The 20,777-nt window shown below is 47.2% G+C and overlaps 1 protein-coding gene across 2 annotated transcripts; it reads right to left on the bottom strand.

Moving 5' to 3' along the window:
* Window positions 1-3,902: 3,902 nt before the first annotated feature.
* LOC123044710 (probable potassium transporter 14) lies at window positions 3,903-20,541 on the bottom strand. 2 transcript variants are annotated; one of them, XM_044467543.1, is made up of 10 exons: window positions 20,062-20,535; window positions 16,876-17,104; window positions 16,536-16,784; window positions 16,337-16,387; window positions 15,974-16,234; window positions 7,173-7,225; window positions 6,977-7,091; window positions 6,568-6,822; window positions 5,176-5,698; window positions 3,903-4,637 (listed from the first exon to the last, which is right to left on the bottom strand). In XM_044467543.1, exons 1-10 carry the CDS (start codon window positions 20,356-20,358, stop codon window positions 4,109-4,111), a joined length of 2,562 nt encoding a protein of 853 aa, XP_044323478.1. In that variant the 5' UTR covers window positions 20,359-20,535; the 3' UTR covers window positions 3,903-4,108. The 2 variants fall into 2 exon arrangements, with proteins under 2 accessions (XP_044323478.1, XP_044323479.1); XM_044467544.1 differs by having other exon boundaries at window positions 4,406-4,637; window positions 5,088-5,698; window positions 20,062-20,541.
* Window positions 20,542-20,777: the final 236 nt, after the last annotated feature.

The following is a 20,777-nucleotide window of genomic DNA, read 5'->3' as shown; positions in this document are numbered from 1 at the left end:
CAGAGTTTCACTGAAGATCAAAATGTCATCCAAAAATATGATCACGAACTTACGCACGTACTTGGCGAAGATTGCATTCATCAGGCACTGGAACGTTGCCGGTGCGTTCGTCAGCCCGAACGGCATGACCTTGAAGTAAAAATGGCCATGGTGCATCTTGAACGCCGTCTTCTCTTCATCGCCCACGCGCATGCGAATCTGGTGGTAACCAACGCAGAGGTCCAGCTTTGAGAAGAAGGCCGCACCAGCCAGCTCGTCGAGCAATTCGTCGATGATGGGCAAGGGAAATTTGTTCTTGACCGTGGCGTCGTTGAGCCAGCGATAGTCGACGCAAAAGCGCCAGGTGTCATCCTTCTTCTTGACGAGGAGCACGGGCGCAGCGAACGGGCTCATACTGTGCTCAATGACACCTGACTGGAGCATCTCATGGACTTGGCGTTCAATCTCGTCCTTCTGCAGGGGCGAGTAGCGATACGGGCGCGAGTTTGCGAGGCGTGCATTGTCCACCAGGGTGATTGCGTGATCATAGAGGCGGTGAGGAGGCAGGCCCTTGGGTTCGGAGAACACATCGGCGAAGTACGTCAGAACGCTCTGAACACTTGGTGGAATTTTGGTTGCAGGGGGCTCGAGTGCGCGGGGCAAATCCAGCATGGCCATGTACCAAATGTCGTTGCCGGCTTGCCATTTGTGCAATTGCTCTGGCTCGATCTCCTCCACCTGCTCGTGCTGCTTCTGTCAAACACCTTGCAGGGTGATCATGGCACCATGGTACTCGAAGGTCAGCGTCTTTTCGAGCCAGTGGCAACTCATGGGACTGAACTGCTCCAACCAGTCCATGCCGAGCACGCCGTCGTAGGGGCCCAACTCCAGTTGACGCATGTCGGTGGTGAAGGTGTGGCCCTGAATCCACCAGTTCAGCCCTTGCACCATGCTGTTGCAGGTCATGCGCTCGCCGTTGGCCACACGTACCTCCACTGCGGGTACGGGAACAGTTGGGGCGTGCACGCACTCTGCGAACACCTTGGAGACGAAGATGTGTGTGCTCCCTGAGTCCACCAAAAGCAGCATGACCTGATTGCCGACGAGTGCGCGCAGACAAATGGTGTGCGGCGACTCGGTGCCGGCGACCGCATGGGTGGAGAGCACGTAGCACTCGGGCGCAGGGTCTTGATCAGCTGGTGCGTAAGCAGGTCGAGGGCGTGCACCGCGTCGTCGCTAAGCACTTCTCCATATTCGCCGACCTGAATCATAAGCAGTTGCGTGGTCGGCTTGCATCGATGGCCGCGGGAGTAGCGTTAGCCGCATTTGAAGCAGAGTCTGTTGGCGCGGCGGTGTTCCGGCAGTTGTCGCTCGCGCACCAGGTCATCGTTGGGGGCGGCCACGCCACCTGGTCATGGCGCCCCCACGGCTCGAGGAGGAGGCGGTAGCGGCGGAGGTGGTGGTCGCCCTGCCGGAATGATCCGCGGTCGAGCACGTTGCGTGCCGGCCTCTTCTTCGATGATCCGGGCCAACACGACTACACGTGTGATGCTTGACGGCTCCTGAAGGCGAACCGCAGCCCGCAGATCGGCGCGCAAGCCCAGCAGGAATTGGGTGATGAACAGCTTGGGGTTGAGTGACGCATCAAGGGCGAGCAAATGATACATGTGGGTCTCGAACGCCGTCCTGTACTCCGCAATGGTGCCGGTTTGGCGAAGTTGCAGCAGCTTATGCATCTCCATCTCGAATTCGTCTGGTGCGAATTCGGTGATGATTGCCGCGGTGAACTCCTCCCACGTCGACGAGCGATGTGTCTGTCGGTACGCCTGGTACCAGTGCACGGCGTGGCCGTCGATGTAGAGCGACGCCGTGGTTACCTAGCTGTGCGGAGGAACGCGATAGAGGTCAAAGTAGGTGATGCAGCGGTCGATCCAGAGGCTTGGCGCGTCACCGTCGAAGTGCGGTGCTTCGGTGGCTTGACCGTGTACTCCTCGCGATGTCCGGTGTGCGTGTCGCGGCCCGCCATGAACGCGTTCGTCTGCCCCACGCCCGCGTACGACAGAGTGTGCCGCGTGGGTAGCAGCGGTGGGCCGTTGTTGGCGAGGCGGACAGTTGGGCCTTGAGGACGAGATCCGCGGACGTGCTCTAGCGACGTCACTGCAGAGGCTTGGGTGCCGCCGTCGTGGTGGTCGGCGGTGTCGGTCGGTGGCGCTCTGCTGCGGTCGGCGAAGGTGGGAGCTCGCGCTGCTGCTGCCGAACCTCGTCGACGTCGGCTTGGTGAGGTCCAGCTGCTTGCGGATGTGCGCCAGATCCGCGGAGACTTGCGTGTTGAACGCTATCTGGGCCTCATGCTGCTTGTCGCTCGCAAGCGTGGTTTCATCGAAGCGCTTCAAGAGCGCCTGCAGCATGGTTTTGAGCTCTCCCGTGGATTCCGACATGGATGTGATGATGTGACGAGTCTGAGCGAAAGGTTTGCTGGGCGGCATCGTCGCCCTCGCTCCAAATCAGGCCAACCCCGCTGGGGATTTCGAGTGGATCTCGCCGGAGCAAGACCGCACCCGTAGCGGTGGATGTTACGGCTGGATCGAGAGGATGTGAGGGCAACAAAATTTTTGGGTGGGCAACAACCTAGCTCTGATTACCAACTGTCACGAACTCATCATCTCAAGAGGGAATCGAATAGAAGAAGGGGATGAGATCGAGACTTGGGGAAGAGGATTCTTTCGAAGGGAGGAGGTACAGGTTTAGGTGAGAAAGGTTCAGAGAAATATCAAAACACGCACACACGCCTACTGGCTCCAGCTGGCTAAATAGCCAAGCCACACTTAGCAACTCGCCTTACAGGTGGGTCCGTGCCAGCAGGCAGCGGGGCCCACCGAACCACGCGTCCACTGCATCAGCTCCTGGTGATGCCGGTGTGACACCCCGTCGTTGTCGCACTGCGCTGCAGTGAAGCTTCACCGACGGCCGTCAACGCTGTGCTGGAACTACGAAGGGGCAGCCGGTGCTGCGATGGCGCTCCAGTGAAGCTTCGACGGCGGCCGGCAGGGTGCTGCCAAGGTTGCAATGAAGCGCCCATGGAGCTGCAATGAAGCGCCATCGGAGTTACAGTGAAGCGTCACTGGGACCTTTGAAGCTCCGGCGAGGGTTGTAGTGAAGCGTTGCTGGAGTTGCAATGAAGCGCCGTTGAAGTTGCAGCGAAGCGTCGTCGAAGCTCCGGCGAGGGTTGCCGTAAAGCGTCGTCGGGGCCGTTGAAGCTCCGGCGAGGTTTGCAGTGAAGTGTCGCCGGAGCTGCAGTGAAGTGCCGCCAGGGTCGTTGAAGCTCCGGCGAGCCGTGCTGCCATGGGAGGTGTTGCGTGGACGCGTGGTGCTACCATGGGAGTTGCCCGATTCAACGGCTGCAGAGCGTCTGATCGGATGACTCTGGAGGCGGCTAAAATCATCGTGGTGATTTGTAGTAGCCACCCATTTAATACCCCTAATTTGCAGCTCCATCACCCGTGATTATTCCACGAGACCACGACTGCCGATTTCCCGAAACAAGCGCTCCGGAGATTCCTCGGCTCCTCGACAGACAATGTTTAACGCAGGCATCAACCTCCCGTCCTATCTCCCCGATTGACCCCGCGCAGAATCACACGTACGGACACGCGAAAATTGACAAACGCAGCAGGTGAGACCGTGCATGGGATCAACCGTATCGTCTCATCATGCTCGCTCTGAGTACGTAGTTGGCAGTGGCACCACCGAGAACATAATTTAAGCATTTGATTTGTAATCGTACTAATCAGTTTTACGGCCTCTTAGTAGGTGATTAGGTGATGCCCACCGAGAACATTCACTCCCACACAGAGGCAATTAAAACCATCAGAGCAGCAGTCCACGGATTTTCTTTCGACCAAAGAAGGGAACATAAGCTGACGAAAAGGGAGAAACGGAGATTTCATGTTTTCATTAAACGGGTCAGTCTCCAACAGCCTTCCACTAAACAGTGCCGTTGTTAATGCCCACTACTAACTACATAGTGAATCTATAGCAGAAAAGTAGCTCCAGTAAACAGTGCCTCTGTATCTACCACGAGTTAGCACCCTGGCCATCGGAGAGAGAAAATTTTGGGGTAAAAACAACCCTACACCATGTATTGCATCGCGACCTGCATCAGCCTTGTGTGCGGTATGCTCAACGTTGCTATGCCTCTCCGGCAGTTCTTCCTCAGGAACGCGTAGAAATAGTTGATCACTAGCTTCTTGACAAAGAATGACTCCTTCCGAGCTCGGATGTCGCCATGTCCAAGAAGGTAAACCACGCCACACTCCTTGGCCTTGTGAATGAAAGACAGCTCATTGTCCAGGCTTCGCCTTCCATCCATTGTCCCGTCCAGAGATCCATCAAATGATGTGCTTGATCCAAAGTTTGGATTTGAAACACCAGCAGACTCCGCAAGGAGTGGAACACCAAGAGAGTAGATGCTACCATTTGGACCAACAAGAACTCTTGATGAGCTTGACGCAACCTCCTCTTCAGAGTCCGTGTTACCATTCTCGTCACTCTCCAGGGAGCGCTCTTGAGCTTCTCGCCGTATAAATTTCTCTAGACTTTCTATCAGAAGCTGTTCAAATGTTTGGGGGTTCTCCTTGCGTACATCTTTGTACCCATACCTGCAGACATGTATGATTAGCACAGGTAGCAAATAAACTCTCCTCACCATCAAGTTATTCTATATATATGACACAGCTTTGCTATGTCCATATCAAGCTATGCATAGGTTAAGAAAATACCACCAAGGGCCAACCTGACACGTTTCAAGCCAGTGTATATCGCCTACACTGTTGTGAGGAATAAAAATGAAGTTCCAAAACAAAGGAATCGATCACTAAGTAAAAAAGTGCTCTGCACAAGAGCCAAGAATCCCCTGATATGATCAGTTGAGAGATAAAAAAAACATTTTGACTGGCTACGGTGTGAAATATGAATGACAGCATTAGGGGATACTAAACTATAGTATTCCCAGAAGCACCTGCCTGCCTATATATTCGCAAAGATGTCAGAATAAATAGATTGTTGTGACAGTAATGATACCAAAAATAAATAGATGCATTCCATTATACCTTAAAGGTTTCAAGCCAGTGTAGTCAGTATAACATAATTATGAGTCGGAAGGTTTGAAGCCAAGCAGAACTTTTTCTATGTCCATACCTAGCAATGCAGCGAAACATATGGTAGTTCTTTGGGCAGACCCGGCGAAAGAGAAACCTTTCATTCTGAGGAACGACAGGAACAGGAACCCACTTGATGCAGACAAAAATGATCATCGAATGAATGGCTGGCATTGTGGTCAGGAAGTGACCAAAGATTGCAGGAACCCCCCTCACCAGTTCATTATAAAGCAATCCAATTCCAGGCGCTCTGACTGTACCAAGATTGCAGCCTAGATCCATCATTAAATCCATCGAAAGTTTTTGCTTAACCTCAGTTTCGTACTTCAACTTGGTCCCATAGTTCCATATGTACATTACCAGATACAGTACAGCCGCAAATACCAAAAGAACCCAACTGCCATCTGCTACACTGCCCAATACAGAAGAAAAGAAAAATAGCTCCAGGCCCAGGAAGAGGGTGAGAAAGCATAGAACGACAATGATGTTGACCTGCCATATCAGAAGCATTATGATGGTCACCAATATAGTAGTCATCATCATGACCCCAAGCTCAGCTATACCTGTAATAAATATTGGGCATTAGAAAGATTATGTGGCGGTAGTGGTGACAATTAGAGTGAAAGAAAGGAATCGTATATAACAAATCAGTGCTTGAATGACGTAGGACATTGGTTTTTATTCAGAATAACAGAAGTCATAAATGTTATATTTTTTTGCCAACCCACAATAACATGTGCTTAATATAGTACCATACTAAAGCATTACCAAGTCCATCAAGTAAACTTAGCACAGAGAAATATTGAACTGACAACAGTTCTAAACAACCAAATTCAATTTATACATACATGATAGGCACAAATTGAACAGATCGGTTCTAGCAGTTTCAACACTATGCATATCATGAGAAACACTGTAAAGTCAGCATAGAAACATAGTTTAGCCCCTAATTATGCATTGAGGTAATGTACATCTCAGAACTTCTAATGAGAAACTACTGGTTGATAATGTTTTAATTCACCGAACAAGTCAAAAGTCTTCATAAAATGAAACGCCAATAAAAGAAATATTTCTTGCGGTCAAATCAGTGCTATTGAACAATAGTTACATCTATCATTTTGTGTATCTCATTTGGCTGCCTATAAAGTTCTTATGAAATGCCTTTGAGTAAATTTTCAAATGCTTAGAACTCTCTTCCTTTCGTCATATCCTACATGGCTTATTAAATATACACTTCGGCGGAATATAATCTTAGTAAGGATATGAGGTTACGTCTTACGTTGGTATAAAAAATTAAATGAAACATCATTTATAAAGGAAGCGAAACTACAGCACACAAAAATAATCAGAGGAACTAGTGCACCGAGGAATGAACCAGCAGATAATATTCTATGTGAATAAACAGAGTGGCCCTTATTCTAAACTTACGCACCGTATGCATTGCCAATCTCATTAATGCTCCCAAATGTCGTAACAAACGCGAGACAGGAAACCAGCAAAAACCAGTTCATCACTGGGATGTATATTTGACCCATGAACTTTCTTGAAGTGTGAATAATCTTGAGGCGGGGAAAACAGCCAAGAGCTGTGGCCTGCTTAATGATTGAGAAAATAGCAGTTGTCATTGTACGACTAGCAATTAGTGCTGCCAGAGTAGCTATGAACACCACTGGCCAAAACACCTGACCTGAAACATGGGACGAAACTGTTATCAAAAAGGGACAAGTGGTAAACCGAAGCTTAGTTTTACTATAAATAATAATTTCATAATGCTTGAAACATTACATGGCAATAAACATATCAGATTTGAAATGGGCTTCAAACAAACCAGTTTGTCTTACTCGGGATAGATAAAAAGAAGACCTGCTCATTTTCAGTCAAGTTTTCCATAAGAAATGCAGCTTGCCCTAGGTAACCCAGTAGAAGGCATGGAAGAACAAGACACACAAAGGTAAGCTGCAACATATGAGCAACAGTAAGTTATCAACTATGTACTGGAAGTGTAGCATGGAGCCCTCAGACAGTACAAAAGACTACCTGGACAGATCTAACAGAGAAGTAGCATAGATCAGCAAACATTGCCTCAGATCCTGCAAAAAAAAACTTGTAAATATCTTCATAACCCAAGTGTCCATGATTTGTTTCCACTTTTTAATACAGAAAGCGCAAACCATTATAGGGTGTGGACACACCAAGATATGGATCTACATTTCCCCTCGTTCTTTTGTTTCTATTTTCCCTACTTCATTAGTACAGAAAGCTTTCTCCATCTATGCTACAAACTACAATAATTTACTTCCAAACTGAGGCAAGTAAAGGTAGAATGACATATTTTGTATTGCAAAGATAAGTAAAGGTAGAATGACATATTTTGTATTGCAAAGATAAGTAAAGGTAGAATGACAAGAAGAGTCCATAAAAGAGCCCACACTACGCGTCAAAAAAAAAGAGCCCACACTGTTTGTAGGATCACTGCACCACACCAATAGAGAGGATTCTGATGTTCTAGGTGATAGTTATCTCCGGCATTATCCTCTTAAAGAATTTGACATTCACCTCTCTTTACTTACTTTATTACTAACGCAGGAACCATAGTAGCAATTATTTAATAGCTGGTATAAAATCCAATATCACTTGACTGCCATTTGCTTGCCCTGATGTTCGACCTCTCATCTTAAGTTGAAGTAGATTTAACTATTAACTAAGGACCTGTGAATATACTGGATGCTGTCTCTAAATAGAAGAGGGAGAAAACCATTTCAAACTTTTCTAGGATCTCTGTGAGGGCCTGAGGTTTCAGAAATGCGTCATATTGTTAACTGATGCAAATAATTATAGTGTCCTGGTAAAAAAGAAGTGTATGCTGAGTGGCATATATCTCGAAATAATAATTTTAGCAATAATGTGTTAAATTTGTTAGCAACAAAATGAATAAGTTTCTCTTTTCTATGATGTCGAATTCAGATGTACATGTTGTTTTGCCTTTCGACAGAGGTTCCACTATTTGGAAACATCAAAGCAACGTGCTCGGATCACCAACCTCAAGGACGGCGACGCTAACACCGCTTTCTTCCACCGGCAGTGCACCTTCCACCAGCAGAAAAAACGTGTGTTCAGCCTCGCCGTGGATGGACAAGTGCTCATCGAGCACAAGGAGATGGCGGAAGCGGCATTCCTGCACTTTGACGTGTTTCTTGGCACCGCCGTCGAGCACGACCACACGCTGGACCTGTCGCAGCTCATCGATCCCTGCGACCTGGCTGACCTCGACGCCCCCTTCAGCGCGGACGAGATTTGGGACGCATTAAGCGCCTGCCCGCACGAAAGGCACCCAGACCGGACGGGTTCATTGCCGAATTCCTGTGTGTCTGCTGGGGTACGGTCAGGCAGGATTTTGTGGATTTCTTCCAGCAGCTGTTCGAGATGCGCGGCCACAGTTTCTGCAATCTCAACCAGGCCGTCCTCACCCTGCTGCCCAAACGCGCTAATGCCCTACGTTGCGCGGATACTTCAGAAAGTGTGTGTATCCAGCCGGATACTGCACCGATACTTGGATACTGCCCCGATACTTCCCGATACGTATCCCGTAAGTATCCCTCGATATTTTGATATTAAAAAAAGAAAATAATGTTTGATACTCCTAGGATACTTCTGCGATACGTTTTGGATACCTGAAACCCCTCGTTCGACGTGAAATCCCCTCAATAATAAAGGCGCACCTTTGAAGATTCCCAACATGGGCGTGAGTTCATGTGAAAACATGTCTGTCAATGTTTTTTATTCAATTGAAAGGTGAGCAAGAGAGAGTCGATGCATTGATTGGAACAACAAACCTGGTCAAATCTCATGGCCAATTAATGGAAGTGGACTAAGTGGAAGAAAAGAAAGGGGTAATCGTATTGAGGCATGCTTTGACCTAGAAGCTACTTAATTTTTTTCTTCATATTTGTAATAATTGATATATGTAACATCTATATATAAACGTATCCCCGTATCCATGTTTTTAGAAAATTGACGTATCAGGCGTATCCCCGTATCGCGTATCCGATACGTATACGCGATACGTATCCAAGTATCCGTGCAACGTAGCTAATGCCTGCCAGCTTTACGATTACCGCCTGATAAGCTTGATCCATCTCATGGCCATGATCTTCGCTAAAGTCCTATCGCTACGCCTCGCCCCCAAGCTCAACAGCCTGGTCAACGTAACCAGAACGCGTTCATCACGGGGCGAAGCCTCCGCGACAACTTCGTCCTTGTCAAGCAATCGCTTAAGCTGCTGCACTAACTTGGGGCCCTGGGGATTACGCTCAAGCTCGACCTAGGGCGCGCCTTCGACTCCATATCTTGGCCATTTGAGATTTTGCGCCAATATGGTTTCGGCGCCTGTTTTTTGGAGTGGCTAGCCATCCTCCTATCGACAGCCAGCACCGCGGTCCTGCTAAACGGAGAGCCTGGCCCGCCAATTTGGCATCGTCGTGGGCTTCGCCAAGGCAACCCCTCACCCTGGGTCGGTTTGTGAAACGTGCCCGCGACCTCGACATCTTGCAGCAGCTACACCCACAGTGTGAGATCCCGGCTATATCTGCATGCCGATGATGTGATGCTGTTCTGCCACCGCACGCAGGACGATGTCGCGACAGTCAAAGATATTCTGAGCCTGTTTGGCGAGGCCTCTGGCCACCGGGTCAACTTCGCAAAAACCTCAGCCACTCTTCTGCAAGGCGACCCCGAGGTAACCGCACTGATGATCGCCCAGCTGGGATGCCCCGTCGTGGAGCTCCCAATCACCTACCTTGGCATCCCCTTGACGGCGCGCCACCCCACTGCCGCCCAGCTGCAGCCCCTCGTCGATGGGGCGGCTGGCCGACTCCCAGCGTGGAAGGCCTGGCCGATGAACAAAACCGGACACCTATCCCTGGTCAAGTCCGTCCTTAGCGCGATCCTGGTTCACCAGCTTCTGGCATTTGCACCCCCAAAGAAACCTCTCAAGCAGCTCTAGAAGATTCAGCGAGGGTTTCTCTGGGCTGGACGCGCTGCACCAACGGAGGGCACTGTCACGTGAACTGGCGCCATGTCTGACGCCCTCTCGCGCATAGTGGCCTGGGGGTACAGGATCTGGAACACGCTGAGCTTGCACTTCGGCTACGTTGGCTTTGGTTTTCTCACACAGATGCAGGGCGCACACGGCAGCATCTCGACCTACAGTTCTCGGCCGAGGAGCATGCACTCTTCTTCGGATCCACAATCATGTCTGTCGGCAACAGTGCCACTGCCTTATTTTGGGAGGATCGATGGCTCAACGGACGGTCTGTCAACGAGATCATGCCCCTGCTCCACCAATGCATCCACAAGAGGCGCCGCAAGATCAGAACGGTGGACGACGGGCTCCAAGGCAATACCTGGGCGCAAGACATACACGGGGTCCTTGGCATACATGAGATCAGCCAATACTTGCAGCTATGGCAGGCTGTGCAGCACACCATCCTCTCCGACGAGCCTGACGGCTGCTCTGGAAGTGGTCTGTCAATGGCACCAACTCTGCGCAGTCCTGCTATTTGGCCACCTTCCACGGGTCCACACTGTGCTACTCCTGGAACTCGTCTGGAAAAGTTGGGCGCCGCCGCGGGTGAAGTTCTTCCACTGGTTGACCAACCAGGATCGATGCTGGACCGCTGATAGGCTTGCTCGCCATGGACTGCAGCACCATCCCCGCTGCCTCCTATGCGGCCAAACCCCGAAAACTATTCGGCATCTACTGCTGGATTGCCCCTTCGCCCGCCAAACCTGGCATGAAATCCTAGCTTGGCTAAGAATACTGATCCGGGCTCCAGACCATGAAGCCATGCTGATGGATTGGTGGCTGCGCGTGAAACAGGACACACCGCCGCTGCAACGCAAGGCTCTGGCATATATCGCCCTGCTCGTGCCTTGGATGGTGGAAACACCGGAACGAGTGCGTCTTCAAGAATGCCAGACCTTCGACCGCTACACTAGTTGACAGGATCAAAGATGAGGCCTCCTCCTGGGCAAAGGCTGGTGCTCCAGGACTCAGGGTCGTTCTACCCTCAACCTGGGATGTTCACTGATGTTCTTTCATCTTTTTGTACACCGCACCTCCTCAGAGGATTGTAACTGAACTTCTACCTTTTCTCTACTCCTAATGGACGAATTGGTTGAATAGTCCCCCCCCACTTTCAACCGGTTTGTTTTCAACCGGTTTTTCTTCGTCCCACCTCCCACCAGCCCCTCCCACCGGTTTTTCTCTTTTCTCGTCTGACCGGCAATACCCAACGTATTTATGGTAATCAATCATAATTAATCCACGTATAGTAATAAATCAATCCAGGTATGGTAAGGTCATAACTCAGGAAATTTTGAATATGGTAATTATATGGTAATAAATTTAAATTACCCCAAAGGCTATCAATCCAGGTATGGTAAGGCCATAACTCGGGAAATATCGAATATGGTAATAAATTTAAATTACCACCAGGTATGGTAAGGCTATCCACGTATAGTAATAAATCATATAGTAATAAATCATAATTAATCCACGTATAGTAATAAATCAATCCAGGTATGGTAAGGTCATAACTCAGGAAAGTTTGAATATGGTAATTATATGGTAATAAATTTAAATTACCCCAAAGACTATCAATCCAGGTATGGTAAGGCCATAACTCGGGAAATATCGAATATGGTAATCTCTACTCCTAATGGACGAATTGGTTGAATAGTCCCCCCCACTTCACGGTTTTTCAACCGGTTTATTTTCAACCGGTTTTTCTTCGTCCCACCTCCCACCAGCCCCTCCCACCGGTTTTTCTCTTTTCTCGTCTGACCGGCAATACCCAACGTATTTATGGTAATCAATCATAATTAATCCACATATAGTAATAAATCAATCCAGGTATGGTAAGGTCATAACTCAGGAAATTTTGAATATGGTAATTATATGGTAATAAATTTAAATTACCCCAAAGGCTATCAATCCAGGTATGGTAAGGCCATAACTCGGGAAATATCGAATATGGTAATAAATTTAAATTACCACCAGGTATGGTAAGGCTATCCACGTATAGTAATAAATCATATAGTAATAAATCATAATTAATCCACGTATAGTAATAAATCAATCCAGGTATGGTAAGGTCATAACTCAGGAAATTTTGAATATGGTAATTATATGGTAATAAATTTAAATTACCCCAAAGGCTATCAATCCAGGTATGGTAAGGCCATAACTCGGGAAATATCGAATATGGTAATAAATTTAAATTACCACCAGGTATGGTAAGGCTATCCACGTATAGTAATAAATCATATAGTAATAAATCATAATTAATCCACGTATAGTAATAAATCAATCCAGGTATGGTAAGGTCATAACTCAGGAAATTTTGAATATGGTAATTATATGGTAATAAATTTAAATTACCCCAAAGGCTATCAATCCAGGTATGGTAAGGCCATAACTCGGGAAATATCGAATATGGTAATAAATTTAAATTACCACCAGGTATGGTAAGGCTATCGATCCAGGTATGGCACGCCCTCACCTGATCACCTATCACAATCTCCAGCCCCACGCACGCACCAAAGAACCCACCCGGCACCAAACGCAGCTCCTCTCGATCCCCTCGAGTAAACGCCGCCGCCGTCGTGCGATCTTCCTGACACAGACGCCGTCGCCGCCTCCTTCCCACCTACGGCGTCCCCCACGTCCATGGTGACGGCGCTCGCGTCCTACACTGACCCTCCGCCTCATATAGGTTGGTCGTTGATGGAGTGGGATGTGCCGCTGCGGTTTGGGGAGGCGCAATCACGATCTGGTTGGGATCTCAGTGTGGACTCGTTCTCTGCGATGAAGGATGGCGCTGCCTCCCTGGCAAATGGGATCGGAGGAAGGGGCTCTACGTCGTGAATGTCGGCGAGGCAGCGGCCGAAGGCGAGCCCGACGGTGAGCACGGGTGTTCGTCCCATGAAATAGGCGGCCACGGAGGGCGGATCTGAGGCCACCCCAATCGCCGGTGGCCCTTCCTCCCATCGCTCATCGCCTCCATTCTCTCTCTCCTCTAAATCTTTGTCGCCCCTGCCTGATTCTGGCCGACGCCATCCGGCTCTCGCATCGACCACCACCAGCACGGCTGCGGACGAGGCGCAACCGCAGACGCCGCCGCCGCCATCCTCATCCACCTCCTCCACCATCCTTCCCAGCCGTCGTCGGGGGCACCCGCCATCTGCGCTCTAGCCCACCCGCTCCCTCCTATCCCCTCCCCCTGCCTGCCAGCCCCGTGATCCATCGCACAGATGGCAGGTACTACAGCGACCTCCTCCCCAGCGGATCCGGCCTCCTCCGATGGAGATCCATCCTGGGCACCGCCTTATTCTCATGCGTGCACGTCTATATCAACGTCTCATTCCACCTCACCTGAGCCTTTACCTTCCCACCTCTGCTTCAGATCCACATCACTTTGCAAGGTATGTGCTTGATTGTTCCGAACTGGATCGATGGATTGTGCAAGGTACTTTGGGTGTCGTCATTGACGGCAATTGTCACGCCATGCTACCATCGGAGGGGTCCCTCATCGATGATTAGGGTCTTCCGAACTGCACGAGCTCCATTGAGAAGGATGTTTTTAATTCTGGTTTTGCCTACATGCTTTCTTTGCCTGTATCTACTTAGCTAATGTCTTCTTATAGATAGTAGCTGCTGAAGTGGTGATCAAAGTTGTTCACTATAAGGAAACAACCATGATAACAAAAGTGTATATTCCCTGACCTTTGACCTGAAGTACTTTTTCATTAGAAACTTGCAACAGCCAGGCATTGAAGTTAGCAACAGCTTCGTACGTACTGAACTAATTTGCAGCAACACGTACTGAACTAAGTTAGGTTATGCTCATCGTTCCAACATGCTTAGTGATAACCACCTAGCAAGCTGATCAAACATGAAAGGCTCTTCTCTAATTGTACACTTGCATAAATCTCAGATCTTGCAAATTACAGTATAACCATAAAAGTCATGCTTTGACTCCTATAGGGCCTTTTGCACTTTAATATGACTAATAGTTTGCCTTAATATCACAGATTGTATTACTACCTTTCTAAGTGAATGACATTCAAGAAGGTCATTAAATAAAACCAAGAAATTCTTCTGGTATTGGAGTGTAGGAAAGTTGAGACTATAAAACCAAAAGGTTATATTTACGTTTATTAGAGAAGGTTCTTTACTTTTTATAGGAAAACACAAAATGTTGCGATGTAGAGTCTAGGTGGTGGACCTCCTTGATCCACTTGGTGGATGAGGGCGACTCCGGTCCTGGCACCCATAGTGCCAGTGATCCAAAAATCATAGGGCCTGGATATAGCTCTAGCAGACGTATGCGGCTTGCGCATCGAGTTTGGTCGTCTCAAGCATGGAGATAGGCGAGTTGTAGACCAAGAGCTAGTACAGAGATAGGCGAGTTGTAGACAAGAGCTGGTGGGCAGCAAGAAACGCATGCACACCAAAGAACAAATCTGAGTCACATGCCTACTTCTATTGGTTTCTACAAAGAGCGGCTAGCTTAGATCTTAGACCAGTCGGTCACTGTCGAGGTCGCCAAGGTGATCTTACAGCACCGCCGTGGGGATTTCTCATGATTTTATGTAGGCAAGCCGCAAGCGGTGGTGGTGATTGGCTGGGTGGTGTCGCTGCCTTGGGAAGAGACGAAGTGATGGTAAAAGTAAGCAGGATCCGATGATTCTTCCGTGGGGATAGCCAAAGTCAAGATGTCGACTACAGACTCGTCGCAGACTTGCAGTGAACCTGGATGCGGCGAGCCTGATTTGTGGATCGATGGCGGGTCTTGACTTTGTTAGGCTGGGATTGGATGGTTGCGGAGGGTGGTGTGCTTGGTTGGGTTCCCATGGAAGAATGTGGCCTCCTCGTGGATCTGGTCATGCCCATCCTAGAGAACATTGTGTCCCTAGCTCCCTCGAGGAGCAAGGACAGTGCAAGCGGCAGCAGGGGGTAGGGGTAGATGTGGGGAGGGATGTCGGCGGCTGCTCGAGGTCATCATGATGAAACCCTTGACGTCCCATCTTTATCAATGGAAGTGGAAGAGCACGAAGTCGAGATTGGATAGGAGTTTGAGTTCTTTTTGGCACCGATCGGTTCCCCACTTTAGAGATGTATTTTTTTTGCGTGCGAGCAAACAGTGGGTTGATTCTAAAAGGGATAGGCACTTTTCAACAGAAGTGCATGACGGACCAAAAATATGACCTCATTTTATTCGTTTGATAGATATCGTATTATTCGTTGTTGTTCGTTCGGTGAAATTTCCTAATATTTGATTGTTGTGTTTCTAATTAGAGCACCCCATAATCACCCAATATGAGGGGATGATAAATGAAAGATACTGATTATAAATTTTGAAGAGCCCGTGGCAACGCACGGGCGTTTATACTAGTCAGTGAAAAGAAACGCAAAGGTCCTTTGCGTTTTCTCAAGAAAAAAAAAACATCAAAGAGGGTTTCTTCAAATTCCTGTGCTTGCAATACGTTCAATTTGGTCATGGGCTCATGGCATGCGTTGCACGTGGCACAGTTACTAGTAAGAACAAGAAAGAGGTCTAATTATGTTTAGTACCACCACAAATGCAGTCAGCATACTTACAAGTTGCAGAATACCTATAACAGAAGAAAAAAACGAGGACACATGATAGACTGTAACTGATTTTATGTAACTCAAACAAAAAATGCACCTCAAGCAAACACACCTTGGAGAACTTCACACAAGTTTAAATGTTTAATCATAACTAAAATTAAGAATATGGTCAAAAAAAACATACCTGTTGCGCATAAAAGGCAGCCCCCAAGAGACATCCAAGCTTGAGTTGGGTTTCTTTCAAAATAGTAGTAGATGTATATAGGATTGAATGCCCGTAATACTTCTGTACCATATTTCATAATGTTATAAATTCCTATCCCAGAAAGGCAGCAAAACCATATGAACAAGGCAGGTCCAACAGCAAGCCCAACTTTGCTTGTTCCAAACCTTTGCAGACTGAATAGAACAATGAGAAATGCAACGCTTATCATGACCACTTCACCTGCCAAAAAAATTACAATAGAAGGTGAGCATCCTGCACTTTTAAGCAGTACCACAATTATCTATTTAACCAATTAATACCAAGCAATATATTCAAGGTCACCTTCATTAACACTAGATATTCCAACCTTCAAGCCATTAACAGCAGACATCACTGCAAATTTTACCGACAGAAAAAAAGGAATTAATACTGTGATAAGATGAAAGCTGATAACACAATACTACTGCTGAAAGCAAATATGCATGATCATCAGATTAGGTGAAGAGAAATAAGACGAACAATGGATCAGAAATATATGAACCTGACATCGCTGGTGTAACAACACCATCCGCTATCACCATAGAAGTACCAAAAAGAACAAGCATCAAAAGTAGCTTCTTTAGCATTGATGAAGTCTCGAGGCGCTCCTTGATCCTCAGAGACCTCTCGAGTTCGACCGATGGTACCTTGAGTTGGAAACTTGATATGCGGGTGTCAGAGGGCAGTTGGTTAGGGAGCAGACTAGCCTTTGCATTCCTGCATATTAGAGAGTACAAAGCAAATATCCCTCCTGCCAAATATACAGAACAATCATTATTAAACATAAAGCTCAAATAAAAGTACTATTCTCTAATCTAGTTCCAGTGGTGTGGTATTAATACCTTCTCCATCATCATTTCCCCATAAAACAATCAGAGTATACTTCAGCAATGGAATTAGAATCAGAGTGTATATTACAAGTGAGAGTGCTCCAAGCACATCCTCCTTCGAAGTATTTGGGTATTTGTTGAACATTATATCGAAAGTGTACAATGGGCTGGTGCCAACATCCCCAAAGACAACGCCTAACGTCTGAAGGGCCAAAACAATACTCCTTCCCATGGTAAATTCCTGAAAGGAAATGAAGAATCAAGATATCAGCAAAGTCAAGGGCTCAACAATCAACATACTCATGCACATCTGATAACAATATCCTGTGCAGAGATGACATATGCATGGCGGATATAGCAGCTGGAATAGCAATGTATGATCCATGAAAGTTGCTTCTTAAATATACCAATTTACCATGACACAGCAAATTCCCATAATTATTTAGGAAAATTTAACAAAGACTAGAAAAAATTGCTTAGATCTCATAACAAAAAGTGGGCCTTTGCACATTGACTGCTCTGCAAAAACATGATCTTAATTAGAATTTTTACTGTGATATTGATATTTGTTTTTATAAACATGGTCAAGCATAGAAAAGTTTGACTTCTGCAAAAAAATAATACGCCTTATAATTTGGAATGGAAGCAGTATTTTACTTCTTAAAGGTATATATTATGACAAAAATCTACTTATACCAATTTCATATGGCCGATCTAGAAATTTGCAAAGAGGTTGTGGGTAAAAGAAAAGTTGTTCAACTACATGGGTTCTAGGATGTGTATTACAGTCTACAAAAGAAAAAGGCAGCCCGGTGCACGTAGCTCCCGCTTGCGCAGGGTCCAGGGAAGGGTCCGACCACTTTGGATCTTTTGCACGCAGCTTTTCCCTACATTTCTGCAAGAGGCTGTTTCAAGGACTCGAACCCATGACTTCATGGTCACAATGCAACAGCTTTACCGCTGTGCCAAGGCTCCCCTTCCCTGGTTTATCTACTAAGTAACCAAAAAAAAAACTTATCTCTACTATTAAAGGGGAGTTGGTAGGCTCCCCTCGCCTCTTCCCCCAGTTTTTTCATCCCCGCATCCCCATACCCGCTGGGTTTTTTGTAGATTTTGTCGGTAATCTCAATCGATGCCACACAAAACAAAAAAAAAACATATATGGCTCTGAACCAAATCGATGCTTTCCTTTCCTTGTCCTACTCATTCCCTTAAAACAAATAAAACAAAAAACAACATCCATTAATTTATGGAAAATAGCATCTAGCGTGACGGAAGAATCGCATTAATTATAGAGAGTATCATTCTTTTCCGGTTTTGACTATAGCATGCGTACTGCGGTTGTAAATACCTCAAGCGAGGATCACCTTAATTTAGGGAAAGTACCATTTTATGTGGGCTCCTCCTAAAATCTCTCGTTTCCTTTCCATCATATTCACGTTCTGCCACACAATCTTACCCGACAATGTCAATGTGGAACGTGCCATAGAAAAAAAAACTCGTGATGTCACTGTTGAAGCACTCGTAACTGATGCTGAATCACTAAAATATGTTTGCTCCCGCTGCAACACACAGGCAATTAGCTAGCAGGAGCAAGAGGATAGTCCATAGATACACTTCTAACATCCACACAGTTAAAACAAAGAGCAAATACTTGCAACAAGTGGAACACGGCAAGAGCAAATACTTGCAACAAGTGGAACACGGCAAGACCATAATGAAGAACTTCATTAAACGGGGCTACCAAAGTAGCTGATGCAAAGAAACGGGGGTTTCACTTGATATTCTAGCATGACTAGTAGTGGGGCAGTCAAATCAGAATTAGCTACTTTTCAGCTTTCCCAAAAAATTCATTTTTTTCATCAACCTATCATTTAGATTTTAAAATTTGTGATGGTAGATGCATCTTGTGTCAAACTTTTTTTTTTTTGAAAAATTACATGATTTTTTGGATGTCCATTCAACCTGATTCCACCTAAAGGGCCTGGTGCATATAAGTCTTTCACAACTTGCCATTGCTCATTGCATCACCTCTCTGTTCTTAGGTAATCATAGCGCCTTAAAAAAATCATGAAGAATTTAGATTATGTACCTCGGAAAAGGTAAATCGCAAATCATGCTTCCAAGAACCAAAATAAAAAGAAGATAGGAAAAAAAATCCCTTACTCACTCACCACCAATACCTCTAAATAGGCTACCACCCCTCAATGCACGATCTGCTACTGTATCCAGTATTCATAGCCCCGAAATTCAAATTTGAGCCTGTCGTATGAGGCCAAATGAGTTAAAATAAAGCAATCTCTCTATTTCCCTCTCTGATCCTGCCTAGCAGTTGTAGCAGCAACAGGCAACAAATAGAGGTGACACGTAGTCAAAGACTAGTCGTGACAAGTCGGCAAGTTGGTGGCATGGCGACACAACTCAATTTTAAAACTTACAACCTTGTTTGATGGATATCTTGAGGTGGAACCAACACTGGAAGTCTGAGCAAGTTGAGCTTTTGCGAAACACTCTTACAAAGCAAGTTGAGTATTATAAGGACAATGAACATAACCTAACTTTTCTGAAACAAAATAAATCTTTCATGGAAAGAAAGTATGTCTAAAAAATACAAATTATGTCCCCTAATTAGGCCTTCACAAAATTAAGAACAAAATCTAGCTTGCAGACCACAATTATCAGCACAGATACTACAGAAGGCAAGATCATCAAATTTACCGAAGGTTTACTGGACGTTCACATTAGGCAGGTTCATCTGAACAACGATGCAAACACTCCTCGCCCGCATGTAGAGGTAAACCACCCAATAGAACCCGCACTGCACAAGCAAGCCCGTCTAAGATTGTGCTACATGCACCGCCCGGACCAACCTAACAACCCTTAGCAACCCACTCCAAGCAAGCTCATAATCAAATGCACAAACACCTAGTGAGCAATCATACTACAATACATGGTCTTAACACTCCTAACCCAGTAAAGCTTATCAGCCCCATGCCACAAGCTCGTATAAACAATCGCGCTAAGTAGGAACGTCTAAGTTCTAACAAGAGATATCGATCGATCAGAGAGATGGGGGCAAGAAGGCAATCCCACGAACAGCTTGCACGCAGCCTCACCTAGGCAATACCCCAACCACCTAGCGCGCAACGAAATTGAAGCCAATTTAATCAACGCGGTGGGGGCGGATGGGAGGCAGACCTGGTGGCGGTACAGACCGGGGACATCGAGAGCTTCGACGTCGAAGGAGTCGGCGCGCGGGCCGGTGCGCACGAGGCGCTGGCGCAGCAGCGCGTCCTCCTCATCCTCTTCAGCGTCCGAGTAGCCGCCTCCACCGCCACGGGAGCCCAGGGCGGCCGTGGGGGTGTCTGTGCCGCCGTCGCCGTCGTCCGAGCTATCGATCTCATCCTCTTCATAAGCGCCGCCGGGGACCACCCACCGCATCTCCGCCGACTCCGTCTTCGGCAGCCTCTGGCCGCCGCTGCTTCCCGTCTCCATTCGGATCGAGGTACACAGCAGAGAGGTGCTTGCGTGGGGTTCTGCGGGCTCGTGTGACGGCAGGCCGGCAGGGGTCTGAACTCCGAAGAGGGGAAAGGCGAGGCGAGGAGAGAAGAAACGGAACTGCAGTTGTAGGATACGGCTGTGCTGCTGAATTTTTCCCTTTCTTTTTCTTTTCTATCTAAGAGCATCTCCATTCGCTTCGGCCCCCATGGTCTTGGAATAGCGCCGTCGGGGTGCGCCGGCGAAAAAAATCGGCGTGGGGCGGCTAGTCCCAACCGCCGACCCAAGGCCGCTCCAGACGTCGTTTTCTAAAAAACAAACTCGGTCAAACACGACACAAATTTGAAGAAAATTTAGACGTTTCATTGATATTTGTATAAATTGAAAACATAATTTTAAAACAAACTAAAAACGAC

Source organism: Triticum aestivum, chromosome 2B (genome assembly GCF_018294505.1).
Source record: "Triticum aestivum cultivar Chinese Spring chromosome 2B, IWGSC CS RefSeq v2.1, whole genome shotgun sequence".
NCBI classification, from domain to species: Eukaryota; Viridiplantae; Streptophyta; class Magnoliopsida; order Poales; family Poaceae; genus Triticum; species Triticum aestivum.
This window is presented reverse-complemented; position numbering and strand designations above follow the sequence as displayed.